Below are 25,682 nucleotides of genomic sequence, written 5' to 3' on the forward strand. Positions count from 1 at the left end.
AAAATAGCATCTTTTTTTCATGTACATTTAAGAAGAGGTCAACCCCTCTTCTAAGCACTGCTTTAAGCTTTGATGTAACAATTTTTAAGACCTTATACTTGCTCAGAACTTTACATCTTACAGACAAATTTAATATCAATATAATTTATTGATAACAAGAACTGGAGTGGTAACAAGTGGGGACCATGTGGGAACACACAGAGTTTAGATAGGACTACCAGCAAGGGATGAAGGGAGAGTAGCTAAGAAGAAGAGAAACGGTTCTGATAATATCATTACAGAAAGGATATTACGCTGAATGAACCTCAAGGACCCAGGATTCCCAACTTTCAGGAGTGATAATGTCCAATTTGCTGAAGAAAGAAGCAGACTTCTCTGATTCTGACACTGCCTTCTGTTTGGAAAGGAGAAACGATTTTCCCTTAGACTGTTGCCTCCTACTCCGTTGCCACTGCATATCTATTGTTTTAAACCATATATGTCTGTCACTTTCCATGGAGTAAGCATCCTAATGAATGACTTTCCTCCAACTACCATTAAGTCCTTCATTCCAGATGACTGAGCTACACTCTGACAAAACTGAAGTCCCCAAACGACTGAACTATACTTTGATGAAACTGAAGCACCCCAAAAGATCACCCAATTCACAGTCTCTGAAAGAATCACAAATGTTTCTGTTACATACCTCGACCTGCTGGCAGATCTGTATTAGTTTGGCCATTTGATTTTCTAGTTCGCTGTTGCGTTTAACCAGGTTGGTGAGGTTCATCTCCAGAGTTTGCTGTCATCGCAGAGTGTGAAGCCAGAGGGAAACAGGGAAGAGGGATAAAAAAGAACAATAAGCTTGAGAAACAATATCATGTACAGATCAGTCACAGTCAGTAGTCAAATACTTCAAAGATTCATTGAGCACTTGTGAAGCACTGGTGTAGGTACTAGTTAATAATGCTGTCTATTTGCTTCAGACTGTCATTATTGGGGAAAAGATGGCATTTATGATTCTTTGGGTGTAGGATGTATTGACATTAAAGCACCTAATGTGGGGCCAGCGCTCTGGCACAGCGGTTAACACCTTGGCCTGAAGCGTTGGCATTCCACATGGGCACCAGTTCTAGTCCCGGCTGCTCCTCTTCCAATTTGGCTCTCTGCTGTGGCCTGGGATAGCAGTAGAAGATGACCCAAGTCCTTGGGTCCCTGCACCCGCGTGGGAGACCTGAAAGGAGCTTCTGGCTCCTGGCTTCGGATCGGCGCAGCTCCGGCCGTTACGGCCATCTGGGGAGTGAACCAGCGGATGGAAGACCTCTCTCTCTCTCTCTCTCTTTCTCTCTCTCTGTCTCTACCTCTCTCTGTAACTCTGTCTTTTGAATAAATAAAATAAATCTTTTTTAAAAAGCACCTAATGTGCTATACTATTTCTAAATTTTATTCTATACTATTCCTAAATTTTCAAAGTATTTAATAACCAACATCTCATTTTCCCCTCATAGTAATCCTATAGTATATGAAGAACAGGTATCACTGTCTTCTTTTATAGAGAAGTAGACTAAAAAATGCAATTTGGTGGATGAGTACTATCTGCCGGACACTATGCCAAGCAATTGCATATATAATATTTAACAATCATAACAACCTCATGAAGTAGGAGATTCCAGCATTTTACTGATAAGAGAATCAAGCTTCAGAGTGAAGGAAAAGTGTTTGATATACTCATATAACCATGAGACAAAGCTAGGACTGGAATTCAGGTCTTTAGCTCTCAGTCACCGTTTTGATTTTTTTTTGTCTTTTTAATGATAAAATTTTATATTTTAACAGTAGCCTCCTTCAGAAAAAAGAGGTAGTATTTTCAGTGTAGGATTCATCAAAATCAAGCATTGTATCAATTTCCCTTCTTTGGCCCTGAGGCATCACCCACAGAGATGCCAGGCTTCAAAAGCAAAGCCTGACTGGAACAAGAGAGGGCATTCTTTTTAGGAACACATTAGGAGCACTTTGCAGATCTGTTGAATATGACACAGTTACAATAGTACTAGAAATTCGAGCATATTTTCAGTTGAGCAAGCTACTCGCTCCCATCTCTAATGAGAAAAAATACAAAGTATTCTGACCCTGGATTGATCATGGGCTTTTGTAATTCCTCTGCATTCCAAGTCTTCAATTATAGTAGCTGCTTCTCCTACAGGATCTGCCCCAATATTCCATCTATTCCTTTCTCACTAACCATCCCCAATATCTCATAACTCTGTTCCAAATGTAATACTGTAACTTCCTGTTAGCACTCCTTCCCATGGTTGTCTCCATGGTTTCGAGTTGTTAAAAGTTCATGATTTCAGAATGGATGATGGAGAACCTGGGAGTGTAGGTGGGATGTGGAGGAAAACAGGGGACTCATGTTCTTGGCTCATTTTCTATCCACTAAGTAGCTATAGCTCCCTAAAATCTTGGCTTTCTTCCACTTAATATATCCTAGAAAATATACATAGATATATCATTTCTAGGCTACATAACCTTATTTTACTTGTTGGGGGCTATTGAGCATGGTGATGGCATAATCATGGATGCACTTAGGAGATTAATCTAGCAACAATAAGGTGGGGCAGAGTGAAACAGGAAAGCTTGGGGCAGAGGGACACTGGTTAGCAGGAAGCTGCAATATTCCAGGCAGTTGGTAATGCAGATCTGGGCCAAGATAATAGGATAATCGAAAAAAACATGTTTCAAGAGAGAATTTGTCATGTCAAATATGCAGAGAGTACAAGAAATATGAGAACTGATAAAAGGCAGCTGGATTCAGTAATTAGAAGTTGCAGATGACTTTTGAAAAAGGAGTTTCAGTTTTTGGAAGTAGATGCCAAATCATACAAGGTTAAAGAGCACATCAGTAGTGACAAAGTGAAGGCTGCAAGTCTAGACTCTTCTTCAAAAGTCTGGCCATAAGGTGAATACAACAGAGCTTGGTTGGATGAAAGGGTCTAGCTTAAGTTAGAGAGTAGGAATCAGTAATGGATTCAATCAGCTGATGATTCCTCTAGCAGACTAGTCCAAATTCCTATATCGATGGAAATTCCATTTATCACAAAAGATTATATTGACCTATAATTATATGGAAATAGAATGTAGAATGATGAACCCAGAGCAGATACAGAATTAGAAACCTGTAATTAATTTCCATTCAAACACAGATTCCACAAGGAGAATGTGTTTAACAAGTATATGTGACCTGTTGCAACATTGGTCATGAAATTGATATCTCATAAATAATTCATAGCATAGAGCAGGACTAAGATCCCTGCTGTGTATTCCTCATTTCTAGCTCAGAATGGAGACTCACAGCTTCTAAAAAGCCACTGAAAACAAAAATTAGGGCTAAACACATAATGTTGGGTCTGGTTAACTATGAGTCTTGGGTCACTATCACAAAATTGTGGCAAATGGTCAGTTTGCTCTGGACCCCTAGCAATTTGCAGAACGCCAGCACATTTTAACAACCCAAAACTAGAACTGACAAGATGACTCTAATTTCAACCTTACTTCATTAATATGAAAATGCTTTGAAAAATAAATCTTTGGCTAATGAAAACACCATCTGTTGATGGCTTTTTGCCACTGTTTTCTTACATTACGAGACATAATTTGAGGAAAACACCGAACATTTACTTACTCACTTCCTATTCATTTACAAGAAATTAAAGCCTCCTCTCAAATTGGAATTGATTCTCGATAATGAACATATGCAAAGGGAAGCAGAGAATTGAAGCAATTATGCAGTCTATTTCCTCACCCCGTCCTTATCATGCCTAACACTGTCGATTCATTTAGAACTAAAATTCCTGAGCCATTCTAGGTTTGACTGATTTGACTGATTTGGTCAAGTAATTATCTTGTCTGTACTCTGGCTGAGCAAACAAAGAGGGTGTGTGTGTGTGTAAAATCTCTTTATGTAAAAGTAAACATGTCTGTTGTCCGGTTTTGAAAAATTGGTTTGTTTTGATCTTTTCTTGTACAGTCCAGTTTATGACCGGGCCAAGTTCCCTCTGTCCAAGTCCAGTTAGTGCAGCTCTCTCAGAACAGTGGAAGCGTGATAGCAAGAAGTGGCAGGGGAGATTGGAATGGAGATATCTGCTGGGAGGAAACGGGGACAGGAGGTTGGCAGGGAGAGCAGGATGAAGCTCCCATTTCCTGCTGCAGGAGGTTACCTCTGGGCCTTTCTGTGCTTCCCCTTTGTGAGGATTACAGAAGCCGCTGCAGCTTATGAGGCTGTGAGACTCTTCAGCTTCCAGAGGACTACAACACTTTAGTTCTCCCCAAATTGTACATGTGTCTAAACAGTACAAAACGGGGGGGGGATTTGGTTGACTTGCATAATTAAAATTGTAACAGGCTTGCGTTAGCTAAATTGGCAGATTATATAATTCTGTTTTTACCTAGGTTCCCCTTTGTGTTGTACAGACTCCACCCTTCTGTGTTGCTACACCTTTCCCAACAGGAAAATGTTTTGCCATTTGAGAAAGTTGGGTACAGGCTATTTTTCTTCAAGACAGCATCCCATTAAAAGAAATGGCTTTCCTAACACTCTCAAATAATTGCTGTGGTTTTTTTTTTCCCACTTCTCTAGACACAAGTTATTTCAGATAATTTTCTCTTTGGCTCCTTCAAGAATGCTACCCAGGCCGGCATTGTGGCATGGTGGGTAAAGCCACCACATGCAGTGCTGGCATCCCATATGGGCGCCAGTTCAAGTCTGGCTGCTCCACTTCTGATCCAGCTCTCTGTTATGGCCTGGGAAAGCAGTGGAACATGGCCAAAGTCCTTGGGCCCCTGCACCTGCATGGGAGACCCAGAAGAAGCTCCTGGCTCCTGGCTTTGGATCCGCCCAGCTCCAGCCATTTCGGCTATTTAGGGAGTGAACCAGCAGATAGAAGATCTCTCTCTCTCTGCCTCTGCCTCTGTGTCTGCCTCTCTGTAACTCTGCCTTTCAAATGAATAAATCAATCCTTAAAAAATGAGTCATACTCATACATCAAAACACCAAATTTTCATTAAAGTGAGAAAGATTATTCTTAGGGAACAAACTAGACAATAATCTCTGTTTGTCATGCTCTGTAAAGGTACATGTGTTCACACATATATGAGCATACTTACATATATCAACCTAACACAGTAAGTCTTAAAGTCTGAAAACGGGTATAGCCTTTCTGCTTGTTCTGTTGAAACATGTAGTATTGCCACCAAAGCCCATATTCTTTTTTTATTTCTAAAAAGTGCAAAGAGAAGATTATACAAATCTAGATAAGTTCCTGACTGTTTTGATGTGGGAACTGAACACCAGGTCAAGGATGGGAGAGAGAAATGAAGAAGTGAAGAAAGATCAATTTATCCCAAACCTGAGTCTTCCCAAATGACAAAAGACCATTTCATCTTTAAGGATAATCTGAGCCAGTGACTTCATTAGTATTCCCTGATACGCTCTTTTTTGACATCTTGTCTACACATTGATGTTCCCAGATTTCCCAAAATCCAGAAGCCAGAATCTTCACAGGATTTGAGGGTCATATTCTGCCTTCTTTTTTAAACTGCTTGTCTTAAAATACTTACTTTGCTTTTGCTTCAGTCTGTCACTTTATATATCAATTACATATGGCCTTTCAACAACAGAACACGCCATCTGGCCCACAAACTGAAGCCTACACCCTTATGCCAGAGTTTATTCTTTCCCCAAACATTTATTTGCTTTTGTAGACACAGGCTATGTGTCAGAATGAGTTGTGTATGATATACTGGATGTATAGCATGTAGGTCTCCTTTACTTGAGCTTTGTTAGAGAATAATCAAACCTTCAAATTAGGTTAAACAGGTTGTCATTCTTCATTTTAGAAGTTTCTGCAACTAGTAAGCAAAGATGGCCCGAACTTCTCCTACTCCCCTTATCAGAAATGCTACCTGAACTGCCTAGCATTCTTTCCTTTTTCTGTGCACCCTCTCTTCAAGTGCACAACATGACCAAATGTCTAGCTTAAATGGCTAAATTTTTATTTGGACTTTCTAAAAGAAAACCTGTACTAAAAACCTAAATCAGATGTTTATTTTGATAACAGAATCGTGAGCCAAAGCCAACTCTGCTTTCCTGGAGGCCATGGATTTATATTCCACTTGCACTATTCCTTTTCATTTCCTGACTCTCATACACACCTTCCTCTTTCTCTTTCATCTCCTTTTCCTTCATGTCTAATTTTTAGACCATGAGTGTGCTTCAAGGCTCAATCTGTGGTCCCCATTCAGCTCACTACTGCACGACTCTACCTCCTTGCTGCAGATACACAAATCTATTTCTCTAGCTTTGATCTTTCAGCCACCAGACAGGTTTGAATTTCAACTCCTAGAACATTTTGTCCTTTCAGTTCTCAGAGTATGCCATGCTCTCTCCCATTCAGAAGTTCAAACAAACTTTTCTCTTGGCTAGAACATTCCCCTCTCCTAAACCTACCTATGTCCCCAGTGAAGGGTTCAAAAATCCACCCCAAATTTCTTTTGTGGTCTTTTTCATGATCCCATAAAATTCCTTGTGCTTACATTGTCATAGTACTTCCCACAGTCTTACAACTAGGCCCTTGATTATCTGTCTTCCCACACTAAACTGAAAGCTCCACCAGGGCTGTGATAGTGCTGTCCTTATCACTGTAACCCTGATACCTCTCCTGATGCCTGGTACCTAATAGGTGTTCTGTAAATGATGAATGATTTTAAATCAATGACATAAAACTCAAATCTAAAGTCAAAGCATCCCACCAAAACTGCTGCCCTTCCTTATCTCCCCATTTTGTCCTTGATATCACCATTCATCAAGACTTCTGCAACTCAATGCTTTTACAATGCTTTCTCTATGTCATCTAGAACCACTACAACCATCATTCGCCAAGTCCTGTCAATTGTGTCTTCATGGACTCTTCAGTTTGCCCTCTCTTCTCTAACAAACTAATTCGTGATTCCCTATTTTGAGCTGCATGACATCCTTTCCTTGACCCCTCCTCCTCACATCAGGCATCCTGTGAAAACTTGTTTCATGGCACTTACCATACTTGAATCAACATTTTTCATTTGATTGTCTATCTACCATACTGAACTCAATGCCCCTTCATGGCAGGGACTATGCCTTTATTCCCCGTGTCCCCAGCTCCTACCACAGTATCCAAAATATTCTATAAACAAAGTTAATGTTCATTAATTTTTTGATAAATGAATGAATAAATCCCTAGCTTAAATCTTGGAAGCTATAGTTTAAGTTACTGTCTGCTCTAACTTCAGGGGAGGCAAAGAACATGGTATTATTTCATAATATCAACCTTTCATGAACTTGAAGGCCATTATCACACTTTTCTCTTTAAAATCCACTTCTTTCAGTTCAATAATTCTTATTTCCTTAATCTTTTCTCACCTATATTTCTTTTCTTATTTTTAAAAGATTTATGTATTTATTTGAAAGAGTTACAGATATATATATATATATATATATATAGGGAGAGAGAGAGAGAGAGAGAGAGATCTTCCATCCATTGGTTCACTCCCCAGATGGCTGCAATGGCCTAGGTTGGGGGCCAGGCTGAAGCCAGGAGCCAAAAGCTTCATCTGGATCTCCCAGGGACCAAAGCACTTGGGTCATCTTTCATTGGTTTTCCCAGGCCATTGGCAGGGAGCTGGATCAGAAGTGGAGCAGCCAGGCAACAAACTGGCACCCACATGGGATGCCAGCACCTCAGGTAGCAGCTTTACTGGCTACACTACAATGCCAGATCCTATATTTCTATAATATGTTTCTTTGCCCAATAATAACAGAATTTTCATCAACCCAAGAACAATCTCTGAGTCAACATTTAATAAACTGTTCTCAAACTAATTATGGTTAGCTCCTCTCAGATGTTTAGGGGGAGTAGACTTGGGACCAAAAAAAAAAAATAACAACAACACAGAAAGCTGAGAGCACAGAGAATAGGAGTGTCTACTCACTAAATTTGATCTCAACAAGAAGAAACAACAGAAAATATCTTCCAACACCAGATCTGGCTAACAACAAATGAGTACAGAACCAGAAAAATCATTACAAATGTTGTAGGGAAAAGAAGAATTCAAATGATTCTTAGAACACAGTTTGAGTGGAGATGCGATAAAACACTTTTTTTACCCATAGACACATGTGAAACATGTATAGATTTATACATATTATGGGGAGCAAGCTTTGAATAGAGAGGAGAAGCTGATCTGCAAACAAGAACATCTTTACGACTATGACTTGAAGGCTGGTTTAGATGAGAAACCCCATGGCAGATATTGCCCCCTCCCCATCCACACACGTCCACCACCATCACTGCCACATCTTGGAGAACACAAAGGTGGACCAAAATGCTTTGTGTTTATTTTACTGAGCTATTATGATTCAGTATCTAAATGTGTTAGAATAAAAAACTACTTTACGGCTGGCGCCGCGGCTCACTAGGCTAATCCTCTGCCTGCGGCACCAGCACCCTGGGTTCTAGTCCCGGTCAGGGCGCCGGATTCTGTCCCGGTTGCTCCTCTTCCAGTTCAGCTCTCAGCTGTGGACCAGGAGTGCAGTGGAGGATGGCCCAAGTGCTTGGGCTCTGCACCCGCATGGGAGACCAGGAGGAAGCACCTGGCTCCCGGCTTCGGATCGGTGCGGTGCACCGGCCGCAGCACGCCAGCCAGAGTGGCCATTTGGGGGGTGGGGTGAACCAACAGAAAAGGAGGACCTTTCTCTCTGTCTCTCTCTCTCACTGTCCACTCTGCCTGTCAAAAAAAAAAAAAAAAGAAACTACTTTTTTCTATTCCCTTACTTAATGGTAACTCACCCTGGCCTCCATTGAAGATATTTCTTATCATAAGTATGTGTGAACTGATTTATTTATTAGAGTGATTCTTAGCTTCAAGATAGATTCTACTGAACCTTCCATAAGGTAGACATTGGAAGGCTTGTCTTACATCATGGCCACCTCCTACACAACTTATCAGAAAATTATACCAGACACTCTCTCATCTTCACATAAATAACACACATTTATCGATGCACTTTGATATACAGTCATTCTCACTTACTCATTCATGCAAGAATACGTACTCATATATAGTGATAAATATATTATGCAAATACATTCTCTCTCAACACAGTCTTTCATAAAGATATTTCTCTTTCTCTTATATTCATACTCATACTGGTTCAAAAACAGTCAAATGCCCATTGGTATCTAAGTTGAAAGGGTAACTCTGTTGGCTGACAGAAGTGGGTGTCAAGTGGGTGAGTAGACAAATGACTTGGAGAAGGCAGTGGCTGAGTGAGAATGGGTGGGTGGATGACAGAGTGACAAGTTAGGAAGAAAGACAAGTAATCAACTGTGATAAGATTCTAGAATATCATATTTTCCAACCTTTTAACTCTCTTTGTGGCTTTCCTTTGAACTTTCTCCAAGTCTCATATCTCCCTTCTTTTTGTCTGGCAATCTCCAGCTTTCTCTGTTTCACTCTGTATTCCAGTGTGTGTATGTGTGTGTGTGTGTGTGTTTTTCCCGTGACAAAAAGCTTACTCCAGTGCTGGGTAATATTTTAAAGTAACAATATTCCTGATATGTAAATTTAATTGCATTTAAGAACTATCTGTAATAATGAATTTGTGAAAATATGATGAAAAAAGAAAAGGTGTTTGTTTATTCATTTCAGGAAATTACTCTATTCCCGCTGGTTTTCATCCCTATATTTTTGTCAGCTGTGGGTATAAATGTGAAGATATCACTCTCAAAGAGAATTATAATAATCACATCTGATTTATACTCATGTCACCATAGGGTTAGACAGTTGGAAAACCCAGCAATTAAATGAATAGGCACTTAAAATTAAGGACATGTCATACTTTTGTTAACACTCTGGTTTTGAACATTGTCAGTTCACAGGATATTTTTCAGACTTCTAAAGAACTCATAATGGCAAGACAGGCTTATATCTTTTATTACAGGAACCAAAGCAAGCTACAGACAGCTGTATACTTCCTGAAATTCCGTTGTGAAGACTTAATTCATTTAGGTTTCTTGAGCATATACTATGTGTGCTAGATACTAAGGCAGATAGTGAAAAAATAAAAAACATTGAGTCTGGCCTCAAGGAATATAAGATATATCTTTGATGTGTTAAAGTGTCCTTATCAGATATGAATTGAACAATAAGTAGGATTCCTAAGTATTTCTTTTTTTGTTGTTGTTTTTGACAGGCAGAGTTGGACAGTGAGAAAGAGAGACAGAGAGAAAGGTCTTCCTTTTCCGTTGGTTCACCCCCCAAATGGCTGCTACAGCCGGCGCACTGCGTCAATCCAAAGCCAGGAGCCAGGTGTTTCTCCTGGTCTCCCATGTGGGTGCAGAGCCCAAGCACTTGGGCCATCCTCCACTGCACTCCCGGGCCACAGCAGAGAGCTGGACTGGAAGAGGAGCAACCAGGACAGAATCCGACGCCCCGACCGGGACTAGAACCCAGGGTGCTGGTGCTGCAGGTGGAGGATTAGCCTAGTGAGCCGTGGCGCCGGCTGGATTCCTAAGTATTTCAAGAGAAGAGCAGTAGTGGAAGAGTCAGAAACAAGAATGGTATAGTTAGAAGACAGGAGGCTCACCTGGGCATATGAAGGTAGCATGTTTGAAAGTAGTAGGGGCAGCATGGAAATCAAGTTGTATAGGACTTACACTATTAAGTTGAGGTCTGTCAGCAACAGACAGCTACCAAAAATTGATCTATTTACAAATCCAACATTTATTAATAGTGATATCAATCTTTTATAGGGCAGGAACTCATGTGATAATGTAAATTAAACTATGAAATTTTTCTAGAAATGCAGCATACATTATAAATTAAGATATATTGGGACTACTAAGTGAAAAAGAGAAGGGATGGAGAAAATAATTGCTGTGCTAGACCTTACATTAATCATAACTGTTAAGAACACAAGTACTCTTTAAAGCTACTAGCCTTCTGAAGGACACGTGTCTTGCACTGCACCCTACGGGTAGACCAGATGACTAAATAAGATCATGAACCTACACCTAATACCTGAAGCTCTCTATTCCATTTTGAGTATATCTTGAGAAGACACGCTAGCTACCCAGGTTATTCTGACCTATAATATAATGATTTTGTCTTTGCTGAACAAATAAATATTAGAGGTCATTAATCTTAATCAGAGTTAGTATATAGAAGGTAGTTATAAATGCCAACAATGAAGCTCAGAGCCAAAAAGTAAAAACAAATACTGTGTTAGTTACTGGCCAACAAGTCAATCCTATATATATATTATTTCTCCCTGTTCCTTTAGGACTCTGCTGCTCCTCTCATGGTCAGAGGAGTATGTTCAGAGTCTCCCCCATCACTTCTGGCAACCAGATTTCTCCTTTTTCCTTGGGGGAATAGTCAAGCAGATTAAGGGGATAATCCTAAATGAATTTCTAATTTAAAATTAACCCAAAGAAGTGAGCATATATGACACTAAAAGTCAGACTTCCTTTCTGCTTAATGTGGAGAACTAACATCCTTTTACACTTGGCACCAAACCAAAGTGACCACACACACACACACACACACACACACAAGCACCAGCTCCCTCTCCCTCCCTAAAGTCCAAGATGTTCCAGACATCATAACAAACCACACAGTTGAGAATGATTCATATGTTTCTACTCTCTGCCCAAAAATGAACAAAAATAGTTTCCATTTAATTTATAATCAGAGTTTTCTGCACATTTCCTAAAAATATTAAAGGGGAACTATTAAAATGGCCTTTCTTTCTCTAAAAATTACTGATTTGTCATAGACTAGAGTGTCTTTCGATAAAATACGTTTGTGTTTCCTCCATCTCTGGAGACAAGAGCTATAGCTACATGATGCCAAATATCTAATCAATCATCCAATGTTTTCATGTTTTCGGAAGTTTTCAAATAGTTGGTGTTCTGTAGATACAGGCTGACTCGATCCAGTCTTTTTGTTATCTCAACAGTACATATGGCTACAGATTTTTCTGTTTGGAATATTTCTCAAGGCCAATGCCTCATTATAGTTCCAACACCTGCAAATATTTGGCAGAGTTTGTTCCATCCTCTCTACGTCCACTATTCTTCCTACAACCCTGCCCCCATCATTTGCTATTATGAAGCTGTGTGTTTATACAATACGTCCTTTCCTTGATGCTGTTAATCGTTTATCTGTGACCCATGAAATGTGAAGTTGCTGGAGCATAAATTAATGTTTCAAATCACATTTCATGGGGAAAACTTAGGTCCAAAACAAAGTGGCAGAGGCTACAGCAGAAAGGACAGTTAATCTAGAGGCTGGGTTCCAATTCTAGCTCTGCTACTATTTACCAGTTCCTAGACTTTAACTTAATCACTTTTCAGTTTATATGACTTTAAAGCATAGGGCTGCGTGGACAATTTACTTAGTGGTTAAGCCACCAGTTGGGATACCCACAATCCAGATCAGAGTATCTGGGTTCCAATCCCAGCTCTGCTAACAATTCAAGCATTCTGATAATGCAGACCCTAGAAGGCAACAGGTGATGGCTCAACTAATTGGGTCCCTGCAACCCACATGGGGGGCACCTAGTTGGAGTCCCCAGATTCTGGGCATTTGGGGAGGGAATGAGCAAATAACAACTCCCTCTCCCTCTCTCTTTCTCTTTCTGCCTCTCAAATAAATACATAAAGAAAAATTTAGTGTAGGGCTTCAAGTAGATTGAGTCCAAGGTCTAACATTTTATGATTCTATGAATTAAAGTCGATGAGATTATTCCCCTCTGTAGCTTTGATGTTAATAAACTGAAATGAAAAGATAAATATTGACTTTTTAATCCATTTATAAACAATACATAAAAAGCAAAAAATAATAACAGAGGCACCAATTGTTGTCAGTGTAACTATTCTCAATATTATTTGCAATAAATTTCACAAGGGAAATGAATCATACTCTGAGTACTAGTCCTGTTACCCTCACTGATATCATAATTTTTTTTATAAATAAGTTACAATGAATTTTCTAGAGTATGGCAGGAGGGAAATCCCCACTCCCTTCTTGCCCTTCTTTCATCTTATATGGATCATTTTACTAACTTAGCTTATGTACTCTGGCCCTATTTTGGAGTGGTAATCTTACTACCCACTTAAACATTTTATTTTTCTGGAATCTCTATTAAGTAACTTCTTTCTTGTGGGAAATTATACCATGCAGCAGGTAGACGATAGAAAATAAAACAATTTGCTGGATCTGACATTTGATAACATCAATGTAAAGTAGGAGGACTTTAAAAATTAGGCACTTTGACTTCCATATAAATATCATATGGCAAAACTTCAGAAAAAAACCTGTCCAGTGAACACAAATAAAAGAGCAGAAACTTCCAAGGTGGTGATTGTCAACAATGGGTTCAGTCCATAGCCCACCATAATGAACACTGGCACATTTGATACTGGATGAAACATCTGTCTTCAGTTAAAATTTTAGCTTAGAGCAATGATTATCACTCCTGATTTCACAGCACATTGGTTTCTTTTTTGTTTATTGTTTTTTTTTAAGACAGGATTTAGAATTAGCCTGTGTTAAGTGCTTATAGGCAGTCGGTAGTGGCCGATGCCAAATTTTTGCTTCTTCAGTGTACTGAGTATGCAACAAACATACACTAACGTCCTTCATAAAAATCTCTCACTTAGATAGATATACTCAGACATCTCCACCCACACCTACACAGACACACACCCGAAACATATGCAAATCAGCACATATGCTAATTGCAGTACACCTACACAGGTACTCACATACTTAAAAGAAGAGGTAGAAAGAGCAGAGGAAAAATATGTAATGTACAATATGTCACTGACAGAGAAGAGAGGGTGTTGCTTTCCTAGACCAACAACTGGTGGGGCAGGCTGTAAGTTAACTCCCCCAGAATCAGCTAGAAGTGAATGAATGCGAGCAGATTTATGTACAGATGAGACAGGTTCTAGTGGGAGCTAACAGATGAATAAGTTATTCCTCACGATAACAATTTGAAGTTAACTCACTTGTCATATAGGAAAAGTGACCCATTTTATTAGGGAACTTGCTACCTGTATAACTGTGTATTAAGAGTAAAAGTTGTGAAAGGGACATTTCCCACATCCCTTACCTTGAGTTTCTCAAATCGATCATTCAAGGAAGCAACCTGATGGTCTCGGTGACGACCCACCAGTTTGCATAAGGCACAGATCAACTGATCATCAGATACACAGTACATATTCACTTTCTCATTCTCATGGTCCAGGCAGGTGATTCCTCGAAGATGTGTGTCTGGCACTGGTTCCACCAGGCGGTGGCTGGTAAAAGGTTTCTTGTTAGGGTGCGTGGCCCGCAGACAACGGTCACAGTAGGAGACCTCACAGGTGATGCATGTTTTCACTGCATCCCTTGGTGGGTCCTGCTCACAGAATTGGCAAGCAATTCGCTCACTAGACATGGCGGTGCTGGGCCTGTAAGTCCTCTCCCGACGGCTCTCACTTGGTGAATTGGGCCCACTGACAGAAGCCTTCTGGAAGCGATCAATAATGTTCTGGAGTGTCACATTCCTCTTGAGCCCATCCAGGCCTCGGTGGTTCAGTGAGATAACATACCTGCAGGTAGGACACTGGAAAGCAGTAATGGGTTCAATGGATTCACCAGAGCTGCAGCTCGAGACCAAGATGCGGTGGGCACAGTTGAAGCAGAGACTGTGAGCACAAGGGAGAAGAAGGGGGTCTTCAAACAACTCTAGACAGATTGGACAGGTCAATTCAGACTCCAGTGTTTCCATCTTTAGTGGAAATAATCCTGCTGAGGCATTAACAACCACAGAGGCTGGGCTTTCACCTGCAAGGAATTACAAAGCAAGAGTCATTAAGCATTTCCAAAGGAAAAGTGGATATAGTATAACTCTACACAAACCAATGGAGGTTTTGCACAATGGACTACCCAGGGATGCTTGAGCAATAAGAAAGCAATCTGAGAATTAATCAGGAAACCTTTCTGCCCCCTACCCCCTCAAACCTTGTTTTTGATAAATGTATGAGTATATTTTTGCGCACTGATAAATAGAACTGAGTGGCCTCTTCTGAACTCTGGTTTACTGATTAACATTATCCTTCACTCACATATTCTCCTGACCTGTACTATGATGAGTCTGAGGCCCTGCAAAGTTCTCAATCTCTGTTCTTCAATATTGTTCTCTTTTTCACTTCAAGGTGAGATTTAGGGGCTGCTCCTATTTCACATCCACTGGAAGGAAAACAAGGCCATATTTCAAACTAACTTTCCACTTCCTGACATGATTCCAGCCTGAGAAGCTGCATAAAAAAGAAGAGAGCTTTAGAAAAATCTAGTTTTTGGTGCAGGATAATATGTTCTTTTTCAGTGTACACTTGAATTACTTCCTATTACCTCACATGGAAATTTCTATTCCATCTCACTTCTAGTAAACTGAGTTACTAGAGAAAAAGATGATAGTTTTCACTTTTACTTTCTGCCCTCAACCTCAGAAAATATCTCATCAACCCAAATTAGAAATATTGGGGCTGGTGCTGTGGCATAATGGGAAAAGCTGCTGCTTGCAGTGCTGGCATCCCATATGAGCACTGGTTCAACTTCCAGCTGCTCCACTTCTGATCCAGCTCTCTGCTGTGGCCTGGGAAAGCAGCAGAGAATGGTCCAAATTCTTGGGCCCCTATACCCAGGTGGACCATCTGGGGAGTGAACCAGCGGGTGGAAGACCTCTCTCTCTCTGCCTCTGTGTAACTCTGCCTTTCCAGTAAATAAATAAATAAATCTTAAAAAAAAAAAAAGAGATATATCTTCAACTTTTTTACTTACTCAGCAATAGTTGCTGATCAATGATGAAGTCATACTACCTTGTGGTTTCAGCTTGGTTTTATTATTAAACACCCACAGAACTAGTACAAATCTGCTATGAAGCTATCACGTGTCTTTTTGTATTTCCTAAAACATAACAGGGTACAAATCAAGACCTAGATAAAAAATTAGCAAGACGAGCAGCCAGAAATTTTCAGATCTTGTATCCTTCATTTTGGTATGCATTAGAGAATAAAATAAGTCACCCAACCAACAAGAGACCAACTTCTTGTCAATCTATCTGTTTTCCCACAGGCATTTCTGAGCTGAACATACAGATTCTTATTGCCATGGGTCTGCCATAATCTACACACATAAATATTCTAGGTTAGCCATAAATAAGGAAAACTATAAAACATGTTATTGACTGAAAATGTTAATCCTACTTATAGAAAATAAAAACATAACTTTTTGTTTTAAGTACATTTATTCATCATCTCATCATCATTGGAGACACTCAACAGGTCTTGATAATTTGATTCTGCCATTGATATTTGTTCAAATACCGTCATTTACCAGTGATATCTACACAGCCCTCTCACAGGATTCATAAATAGTGAGTACAATCATACCTTGTGCATAAGTATGATAGATATATACATAAAAGCTATTGCTATGTCAAACCTTTTTAAGTACAATGAACTATCTATTTAATGGAAACCTATAGCAAATTGAGCCATAAAAGTGAAGCATTTGTTGGTAATGCAGTCACTCTTAGTTGGTTTTATAGGTTCAAATGCTTATATAACCACTTTTCAAAAAATGTATATGTATGGTATTTTTATTTAACAATTTACAAGTGCTTGAAAAATTTTGGCCAGTAAGATATAGCTTACAACACCTAACAGCAGTTACTTACAGAGATGAAAAAGTAAAACTGAAATGTACATATATCATAGAATATTAAAATTGGAAGAGACCTGGGGCTGGCGCCACGGCTCACTAGGCTAATCCTCCGCCTTGTGGCGCCGGCCCACCGGGTTCTAGTCCCGGTCGGGGCGCCGGATTCTGTCCCGGTTGCCCCTCTTCCAGGCCAGCTCTCTGCTGCGGCCCGGGAGTGCAGTGGAAGATGGCCCAAGTGCTTGGGCCCTGCACCCCATGGGAGACCAGGAGAAGTACCTGGCTCCTGCCATCGGATCAGCGTGGTGTGCCGGCCGCAGCGCGCTGGCCGCAGCAGCCATTGGAGGGTGAACCAACGGCAAAGGAAGACCTTTCTCTCTGTTTCTCTCTGTCTACTCTGCCTGTAAAAAAAAAATTGGAAGAGACCTTAGAAATGAAGGATTCCAGCTTCCACTCAAGGTACAAATATTGCCTTAGATAGTACCACCTGATATCCCTCAGATGCTCGAATTTAACATGTCAATGAAGGAGCTTCTTACGCTCCTTCCAACACACACACACACACACACACAAACTCCTGTTTTTCTGATTTCCCATATCTTGCAAATATCACTATACAAACAGAAAAACTAAGAGCTCTTTAATTTATATGTTTATCATTTCAGTCACTAGTGGCTTCCAGAAAATTGTTTTATTTTACTTATATATCTGTATCCATAGATAACTCTGACTGTTCCTTAAGAACAGGGACTATTTCATATTTTTGTTCACTTCATGGTGACTTCCACAAACTAGGTATTCAATATTTCTTAACAAAGTTTCCCTCAGACTAGAAGTAAGAAGATGGAATCTGGAATTTATTGAACACCTCCTGTATACTGAGTACTATGTTAAACATTTCATATGCATTATTTCATTGAAGGCTTTCAAGAATCCTGTGAGAAAGGTACTAACTAATACTATAGCCATGTTGTAGTTGGAAAACAGAAGTTCAGGGTCAGTACCTAAATCAACCAGGAACACACATATATACACAGTGCATGGGCCAATCTACTGCCAATGCCTGTGCTCTTTCTCCTACACTTTTATTTCAATCATCTCACCACCCTCACTGAAGTTTATCTTGACTGTTTACAAGAGGTTTCCTAAACAGCATGTTTCCGCTTCTATTTTTGTCTCTCCATGCCTCTGAATTTCTCAAATGTGCCTACCTCATTCCAACTCCCTTCCAGAATCATATCTCTTTCCTCTAGGCCCATCTCCATCTCACACAGTACTTCTACTACTATCTCTTCTAGAATTGCGTGTCTGCATTCCTCGATGTGTGTGTTGGAAAGTGCCTGAGTTGGTTGAGAGCATTGCTGAAAGGCGCGTGTACATGTTGAAACCTACGCAAAAACAACTAGAGTAGCAGTTCTCCTAAGTCTTAGGAGGGTGCCATACAAATTCTTCTGTGAAGAGGAAAAGTGTCATTTGTTCCCAAGTTGGTATAACACTTGAATTTCACCATGAGATTAAGCTGGGGTAAGCAAGCTATCGGTCAGGATTGCCTTGGGTGAGGTCAAAATAGGATTTTAAACCAGGGATTTCTGAACCTTCTATAAACGTTTTCAGAATGTTGGGCGCATGTTATACATGCATTTGTACAGGGAAAGAGGAAAGTTTCCCACAGCTTTTAAAGGATTCTCAGGAGAAATCTTGACAAAAAAAGTATCAGTGCTCCAATCTAACTTATCTTAACTGATTTCAGCTCTATAGAGAACAATATGAGTGTTGTTAGTTGCTTATTATAAGTACACTTTGTATATTGCTTCTACATTTTTCCATTTTATTTTCTTACAGGAACAGCTTTAGCCAATTATGGGGAACTAAATATTTTTCCAGTTTCTTAAACATCTTCAAAACAACTTCATTAATCTCTTACGTATGAGGCCTCCTTGTTCTGGTCACTCCTAATATTTCATCATCCTTTCAACTCTCCATTTTCTCTACCTCCTTGATTATCTAAGAACCTTTACAATACCATTTACATGTATTACCTCATTTAATTTTCACAACAACTCTCTAAAAGATAGGTACTATCATTACAAAAAAAAGTAACCTGTCCTAGGTCACACTTGTATGCAAATACCAAGCTAAGATTCAAACTTAGAATAAAACTCCAGGCCGGAGGTGCCATAGCTCAATAGGCTAATCCTCTACCTGCGGCGCCGGCACACCGGGTTCTAGTCCCAGTCGGGGCACCGGATTCTGTCCCGGTTGCTCCTCTTCCAGTCCAGCTCTCTGCTGTGGCCCGGGAGTGCAGTGGAGGATGGCCCAAGTGCTTGGGCCCTGCACCCCATGGGAAACCAGGAGAAGCACCTGGCTCCTGGCTTCAGATCAGCGCGGTGTGCTGGCCGTAGCACGCCGGCCGCAGCGGCCACTGGGGGGTGAACCAATGGAAAAGGAAGACCTTTCTCTGTCTCTCTCTCTCACTGTCCACTCTGCCTGTCAAAAAAATAATAATAAAATAAAACTCCAAAAATAAATCCATCTATTTATGGTAGACTAATTTTCAGCAAGGATTATGACATCATTCAATGTAAAAAGAATGATCTTTTCAACAAATGATACTGGTGCAACTGGAAATCCACATGCAAAAAGATAAAGATGAAGTCCTACCTTACACTATATATAAAAATTCAATCAAAACAAATCAATAACAAAATATAAGGGCTGAAACTATGAAACTTTTGGAGGAAAAGATATATGTATAGCTCTGTATTCTTAGATTAGACAACAGTTTCTTAGAAGACTTCAAAAGCACAAAGAAAATATAAGCAACACCTCATCAAAATTTAAAACTTTACTGCTGCAAACACCATCAACAAAGTGAGAAGACAACCCACAAAAGAGGAGCAATTAATTTCAAACCATATATCTGATACAGGTGGTACCCTGAAATATACAGAACTCTCACAAGTTAATAATAAAAAGATAACCCATTTTAAAATGGACAAGGAGGGGCTAGCATTGTGGAGCAGCAGATAAAGCCACCACCTGTGATGTCGGTATCCCACATGGCACCAGTACATGTCCCGGCTGCTCTGTTTCTGATCCAGCTCCCTGCTAATGACCTGGGAAAGCCGCATAAAATGGCGATAAGTACTTGGGCCCCTGCCACTCACATGGGAGACCCAGATGGAGCTCCTGGCTCCTAGCTTTGCCCTGGTCCAGCACTGGCCATTGTGGCCATCTGGGGAGTGAACCTGCAGATCGAAGATCTATGTCTCTCCCTTTCTTTCTGTAACTCTGACTTTCAAATAAAATCAATAAATCTTTTTTTTTTTAAAAAAAGGACATGGATGGGCATTCGGACTAGAAGGTAAGGTGCCAGTTAGGAGACCCGAACCCCATATCAGAGTATCTAGGTTCTGATTTCTAATTCCTGGCTCTAGCTCCTAACTCCAGTTTCCTGAAATGTGTACCCTGGCAGGCAGTGATGATGGCTCAAGGAATTGAGTTCCTGTCACCAATGCAGGAGATCTAGTTTGAATTCCTGGCTCCTGTCATTAGCTTCCCTAGCTGTTGTGAGCATTTGGAAAGTGAACCAGAGGTTGGGAGTGCTCGCTCTACCTCCCCTTCTGTCTGAAAGAAAGAAAGAAAGGAAGGAAGGAAGGAAGGAAGGAAGGAAGGAAGGAAGGAAGAAAGAAAGAAAGAAAGAAAGAAAGAAAGAAAGAAAGAAAGAAAGAGAAAGAGAGAGAGAGAGAGAGAACTTGAATACACCTTTCTCCAAAGAATACATACAAATAGCCAATAATCCCAGGAAAAGATCCTCAACATATTACCTCACACCCACTCGGATGACCATAATAGAATACAGAAAATAGTATATGCCAGCATGAATGTGGAGATCTTGGAATGCTCAAACATTGCTGGTGGGAATATAAAATCAGGCAGCTGCTTGAGGAAGTAGTTTGGAAATTCCTCCAAAGGTTAAATGTAGAGTTACCATATGACCTAGCAGTTGTACTCCTAGGTATATACCCAAACGAACTGAAAACATGCTCATTAAAAAAACTTGTACACAAATATTTATAGCAACAGTATTCATAGTAACAGCAGTACTCATAGTAACCAAAAGGGAAACAACACAAATGCCCATCAACTGATGACTATATAAACAAAATGTGGTATATCCATCTGGAATATTATTTGGCTGTAAAGAAGAGTGAAATATTGATATATGCTACAACATCGATGACATCTGAAATCATTATGCTAAGTGAAAGATGCCTGTCCCAAAAGGCAATGTATAATATAATTCCCTTTATATGGAATGTCCAGAACAAGCAAACCCACAGAACAGAAAATAGATTAGTGGTTGCCATGGGCCAGGAAAGGAGAGGGAAAGAGAGAGATTGATAACAGATACAGTTTCTTTCTGGGATGATGAAATGTTCTGGAATTAAATAGTGGTGATGGTTGTATAACCTTTTGAATATACTATAAAATGTTGAATTGTATACTGTTAAATGGTGACTATTAGGTTGAATTATATCTCAATTTTAAAATTTATTTTATTTATTTGAAAGACAGAGTTACAGAGAGAGGTAGATCCAGAGAGAGAGAGGTCTTCCATCTGCTGGTTCACTCCCCAAATGACCTCAATGGCCAGAGCTGAGCTGATCCAAAGCCAGGAGCCAGGAGCTTCTTACGGGTCTCCCACATGGGTGCAGGACCCAAGGACATGAGCCATCTTGTACTGCTTTCCCAGGCCATAGCAGAGAGCTGGATCGGAAGTGGAGCAGCCAGGACTCGAACTGGCGCCCATATGGGATGCCGGTGCTGCAGGCCACGGCTTTAACCCACTGTGCCACAGCGCCGGCCCCTATATCTCAATTTTTTAAAAAAAGATTCAAACCCAGGTCTGTCTGACTCAAGAATGTGAGTAGTTAACTACTGTACTATACTGCCAACTGTGTAATTATGTAGTATTTATAAATTTGGTTGGATTACTTATTCTTCTCAATTGTTTTTCTATATCAGTGATGACCTGTCTAGGTTTTGCAATACCCTAGGATATCTTTAATGATCAACAAGTATCAGAAAATTCTCAGCTTCCTATTTTTATTCACTTTAGAAAACGTTTAAAGGACTTTTGAAAATATTTTACTAGTATCACAGAATACATTTAGCAGGAGGAAATAGTGTGACAAAAATAAATCAATGTAGGCCGGCGCCGGCTCACTAGGCTAATCCTCTGCTTTGCAGCGCCGGCACACTGGGTTCTAGTCCTGGTCGGGGCGCCAGATTCTGTCCCAGTTGCCCCTCTTCCAGGCCAGCTCTCTGCTGCGGCCCGGGAGTGCAGTGGAGGATGGCCCAAGTGCTTGGGCCCTGCACCCCATGGGAGACCAGGATAAGTACCTGGCTCCTGCCATCGGATCGGCGCAGTGCACCGGCCACAGCAGGCCGGCCGCGGCGCGCCGGCTGCAGCGGCCATTGGAGGGTGAACCAACGAACGGCAAAGGAAGACCTTTCTCTCTCTCTCTCACTGTCCACTCTGCCTGTCAAAAAATAAAAATAAAAAAAAATCAATGTTAGAGTGTTGCAACTTAAAAACCTGGTGTATCTCTAATCTATGCAGAATTAGAGTGAGCTAAGTTTAAAGATCGGATGTGAACCTGATAGGGTGAGACCCAATGACAAGTAATCATGAAGCTTTTGCCAGAAAATACAATAGTTTGCTATTAAAATGCATTGATGAAATGGCTGGGAAGGCAGACTCAATTACCATGTAAATAAACAAATGCCAGCATCCACACATCCTGATTAGTTTGATTCCAAATCATTTAATTACTGTCATGTAGTCAAATGTATACGTTTGGGGCTGATGTTGTGGTGTAGAAGGTTAAACATCTGCTTGCAGCACCAGCAACCCTTATGGGTGCTGGTTCAATTCCCGGCTGTTCCTCTTCCAATCCAGCTCTCTGCTGATGGTCTGGGAAAGCAGCAGAAGATGGCCCAAATACTTGGGCCCCTGCACCCACATGGGAGACCTGGAAGAAGCTGGCCTGGCTTCAGTTTGGCCTGGCTCCGGCTGTTACAGCCATTTGGTGAGTGAACCATTGGATCAAAGACCTCTCTCTCTCTCTTTGTCTCTTCTGTCTGTAATGCTGCCTGTCAAATAAATAATTTTTTTTTAAAAAAATCACCTATTAAAAAAAATGAAACATGTACATTTATGTATTTGCCCTTGCTCAATTTTATAAGAGCTTTATAATAATCCTCTTTCAGGCTGAGTCCCTCAAAAAAGGAAGTTCAGGAGAATAAACTATAGGAAGGTATCAAAGCACTGTGTGACTGAGTAGGAATATAAAGGAAGAGTTTCAATAAACACGATTAAGATAAAAAGAATGCATTCTAACATTTATACAATGGATGGCTGATTTCAGCATTGCCCTCCAAATCCAGCATTTAGTTAACGCTGATCAAGAGAGAAGCCATGATCTGCACTTGACAGCATTCTATTATTTCAAATGTTATTTGAACATAATTAAATGCCCACTTATTTCAACAGCTAATATTCCATCTAGCTTTCATATTCCAGATCTGCAGAGCATTGCTCCGGGCTATCACTACCTCCCTAAGGACTCACTGGTCTCCCCCTCTTCACAGAAAATCCCTGAGTGTGAAAATCAAGTCTGCTCTCTAGATGGTAGACTGAGAATTGAACTGAGTTGTAGGGTAATTTTACAAAACAAATCAACATAAAATAAGCAGTTTTTAAGATATTTTATTATTGCAAAAATTAACATCACATGAGCTCTTCCTTAAAATACTAGAAACTGTCTCTCTGCCTTGTGGGGTGAGCAAATGAGTCCTGGCTTGGTCTTCCATTTCCTCAACTGTAAAGTGCCATCCAAGTTAGACTAGAACATAGGATGATCTTTTAAAAATACTTTCCTGCTCTGACATCCTATTATCATAGAGCCCTTGCCATCTGTTACCACATAGAAAAGACACCTTGCATTATTGTAAACTAGCTCCTAAAAACACAAATCATGTTTTGTTAGTGTGACTAGAAAGACTAACAAGTGATAGAAATCATCACTAAAGGAACTGTAAGCAAAATGTATTACCTTCACTGGCAAAGCCAAGGTACAAAGTACAGTGTATGGTTTTATTGGTTATACCACAAGGAAGATATAATGAATATTCCTGTGGGCAACTAAAAATTAGAACGATCCCATGGGAGTAAGGACTAATGAGAAGTGTTTTATGAACAGAAAAGTAAGAAGGCCAAATCCCAGGACACTAGGATTAAGAAAGTACCCCTTGGGGCCAGCATTGTGACACTGTGGGTTGAGCCACTGCCTGCAACACCAGCATCCCATATGGGTGCCAGTTCGTGTCCTGGCTGTTCCATGTCTGACCCAGCTCCCTGCTAATGCACCTAGGAAAGCAGTGGAAGATGGCCCAAGTGCTTGGGCCCCTCCACCCACATAGAGGACCCAGATGAAGCTCTTGGCTCCTGGCTTCAGCTTGGCCCAGCCCTGGCCATTGTGGCCATTTGGAAAGTGAACAAATGTATAGGTCTGTCTGTCTGTCTGTCTCTGTAACTCTGCCTTCCAAATAAATAGATAGATAGATAGATAGATAAATAAATAAATATTTTTGTTTTTTAAAAAAGCAAATACTCCTCAAAGTTAAAAAAAATCATTTGGGAACATAAAGAGCAAACAATGCATAGAATACTTAAAGGACTTAAAATAGAAACTCGGAAAAAGGGAGCTAGGTGTTCAATAATCACAATTCATCATAATAGTCATCTTACATTTGTATAGCATTTTATACTTTTCAAATTGTTTCAAAGCCATTATCTCTTTTGATCCTCATAATAGAGCCTGGTTGTAGTCCTGGGTCTAAAGTGAATTTGCACAATGATCATAGGTAAGACATTTAAACTGTTCAGGCTGCAGCTTCCTCATCTATCGGACTCTTGTAAGGATCAGCTAAGGATAAAATGAAATTATTAACTTGCTCATCATATATTTACTGATGATAGATACAAATCAAGTTATTAAGGAAAACCAAAATCACTTGAAAATTTATCTCAAACATGGTTGCCAAAATGGAGGACACACTCCCTGACAATATTTCTGGAGAACCATGGGTCTGATTGTGGTATATCTTATGCTTATATGTCTTCCCCCTTAGACTGGCACCCCCCCCAAGGAAAAAATTGTCTTTATCTTGTTCTCTTAAGATTCCACCGTGAAAGCACAGGGAGAGCTTAGGACTGGAGGTTGATTACCAATTGGTAGACAGCACTGGAGCCAGTTCCTGTCTAATAGGTTATTTAAGCCTAGTTAATATTTTATAGCGTGTGGATTTAATGATATTTTCTTTTCCTTCATTAGCTCCTAAATCCAACCATTTGTGTATTTTACACATCAGAGTCATCATAAACACTAAAATGAATTATCAGGATAGCAGAACTAGAAGTCCTAAATCTGCATCAAATGCAAAATATTAATCTAAGTAAACAAGAAATGAATTTGTCTAGGTAACACATGAAAATTGACAGGGATCCTAAGTATAATCCATAGCACCTTTATCTTAATGCACATTACACTGGTAGTTTCAGATTGGGGAACAAATGAAGAACAAACTTAATTTACTTACTGCTATCAGTACTTTCAATCTATTCTAGGACTGCTTTTACCAAGCTTTGCTACTCAGTGAAATATTAATAAATCTTTAAATGTTCAATAGTACACCTGGATGGGCAGTCATCTCTATTTCTACAGAATAAAATGGAATATACATGTTATACATATTGGGTGTGTGTGCATAGGGCATGCTGTTGAGTGTTGGGCTGACAACATCCCAAGTTCAGGTCAGAAACAAGGGACAAA

General features: G+C 40.1%; 1 protein-coding gene across 6 annotated transcripts in view; it reads right to left on the reverse strand.

The window, feature by feature from the left end:
* Positions 1-25,682, reverse strand: part of MID2 (midline 2) — a 102,277-nt gene that overhangs the window by 71,477 nt on the left and 5,118 nt on the right. For all 6 annotated transcript variants that reach the window (XM_070067451.2, XM_070067449.2, XM_070067452.2 and 3 more), the window contains exons 2-3: positions 14,192-14,907; positions 686-781 (exon numbers count right to left, since the gene is read on the reverse strand). In XM_070067451.2, coding sequence (XP_069923552.1) covers positions 686-781; positions 14,192-14,851 — 756 coding nt within the window. In that variant the 5' untranslated portion in view covers positions 14,852-14,907. The remainder of the gene's footprint in view (positions 1-685; positions 782-14,191; positions 14,908-25,682) is intronic.

Source organism: Oryctolagus cuniculus, chromosome X (assembly GCF_051225735.1).
Source record: "Oryctolagus cuniculus isolate XC-2025 breed Fujian yellow rabbit chromosome X, ASM5122573v1, whole genome shotgun sequence".
Classification (NCBI taxonomy): Eukaryota; Metazoa; Chordata; class Mammalia; order Lagomorpha; family Leporidae; genus Oryctolagus; species Oryctolagus cuniculus.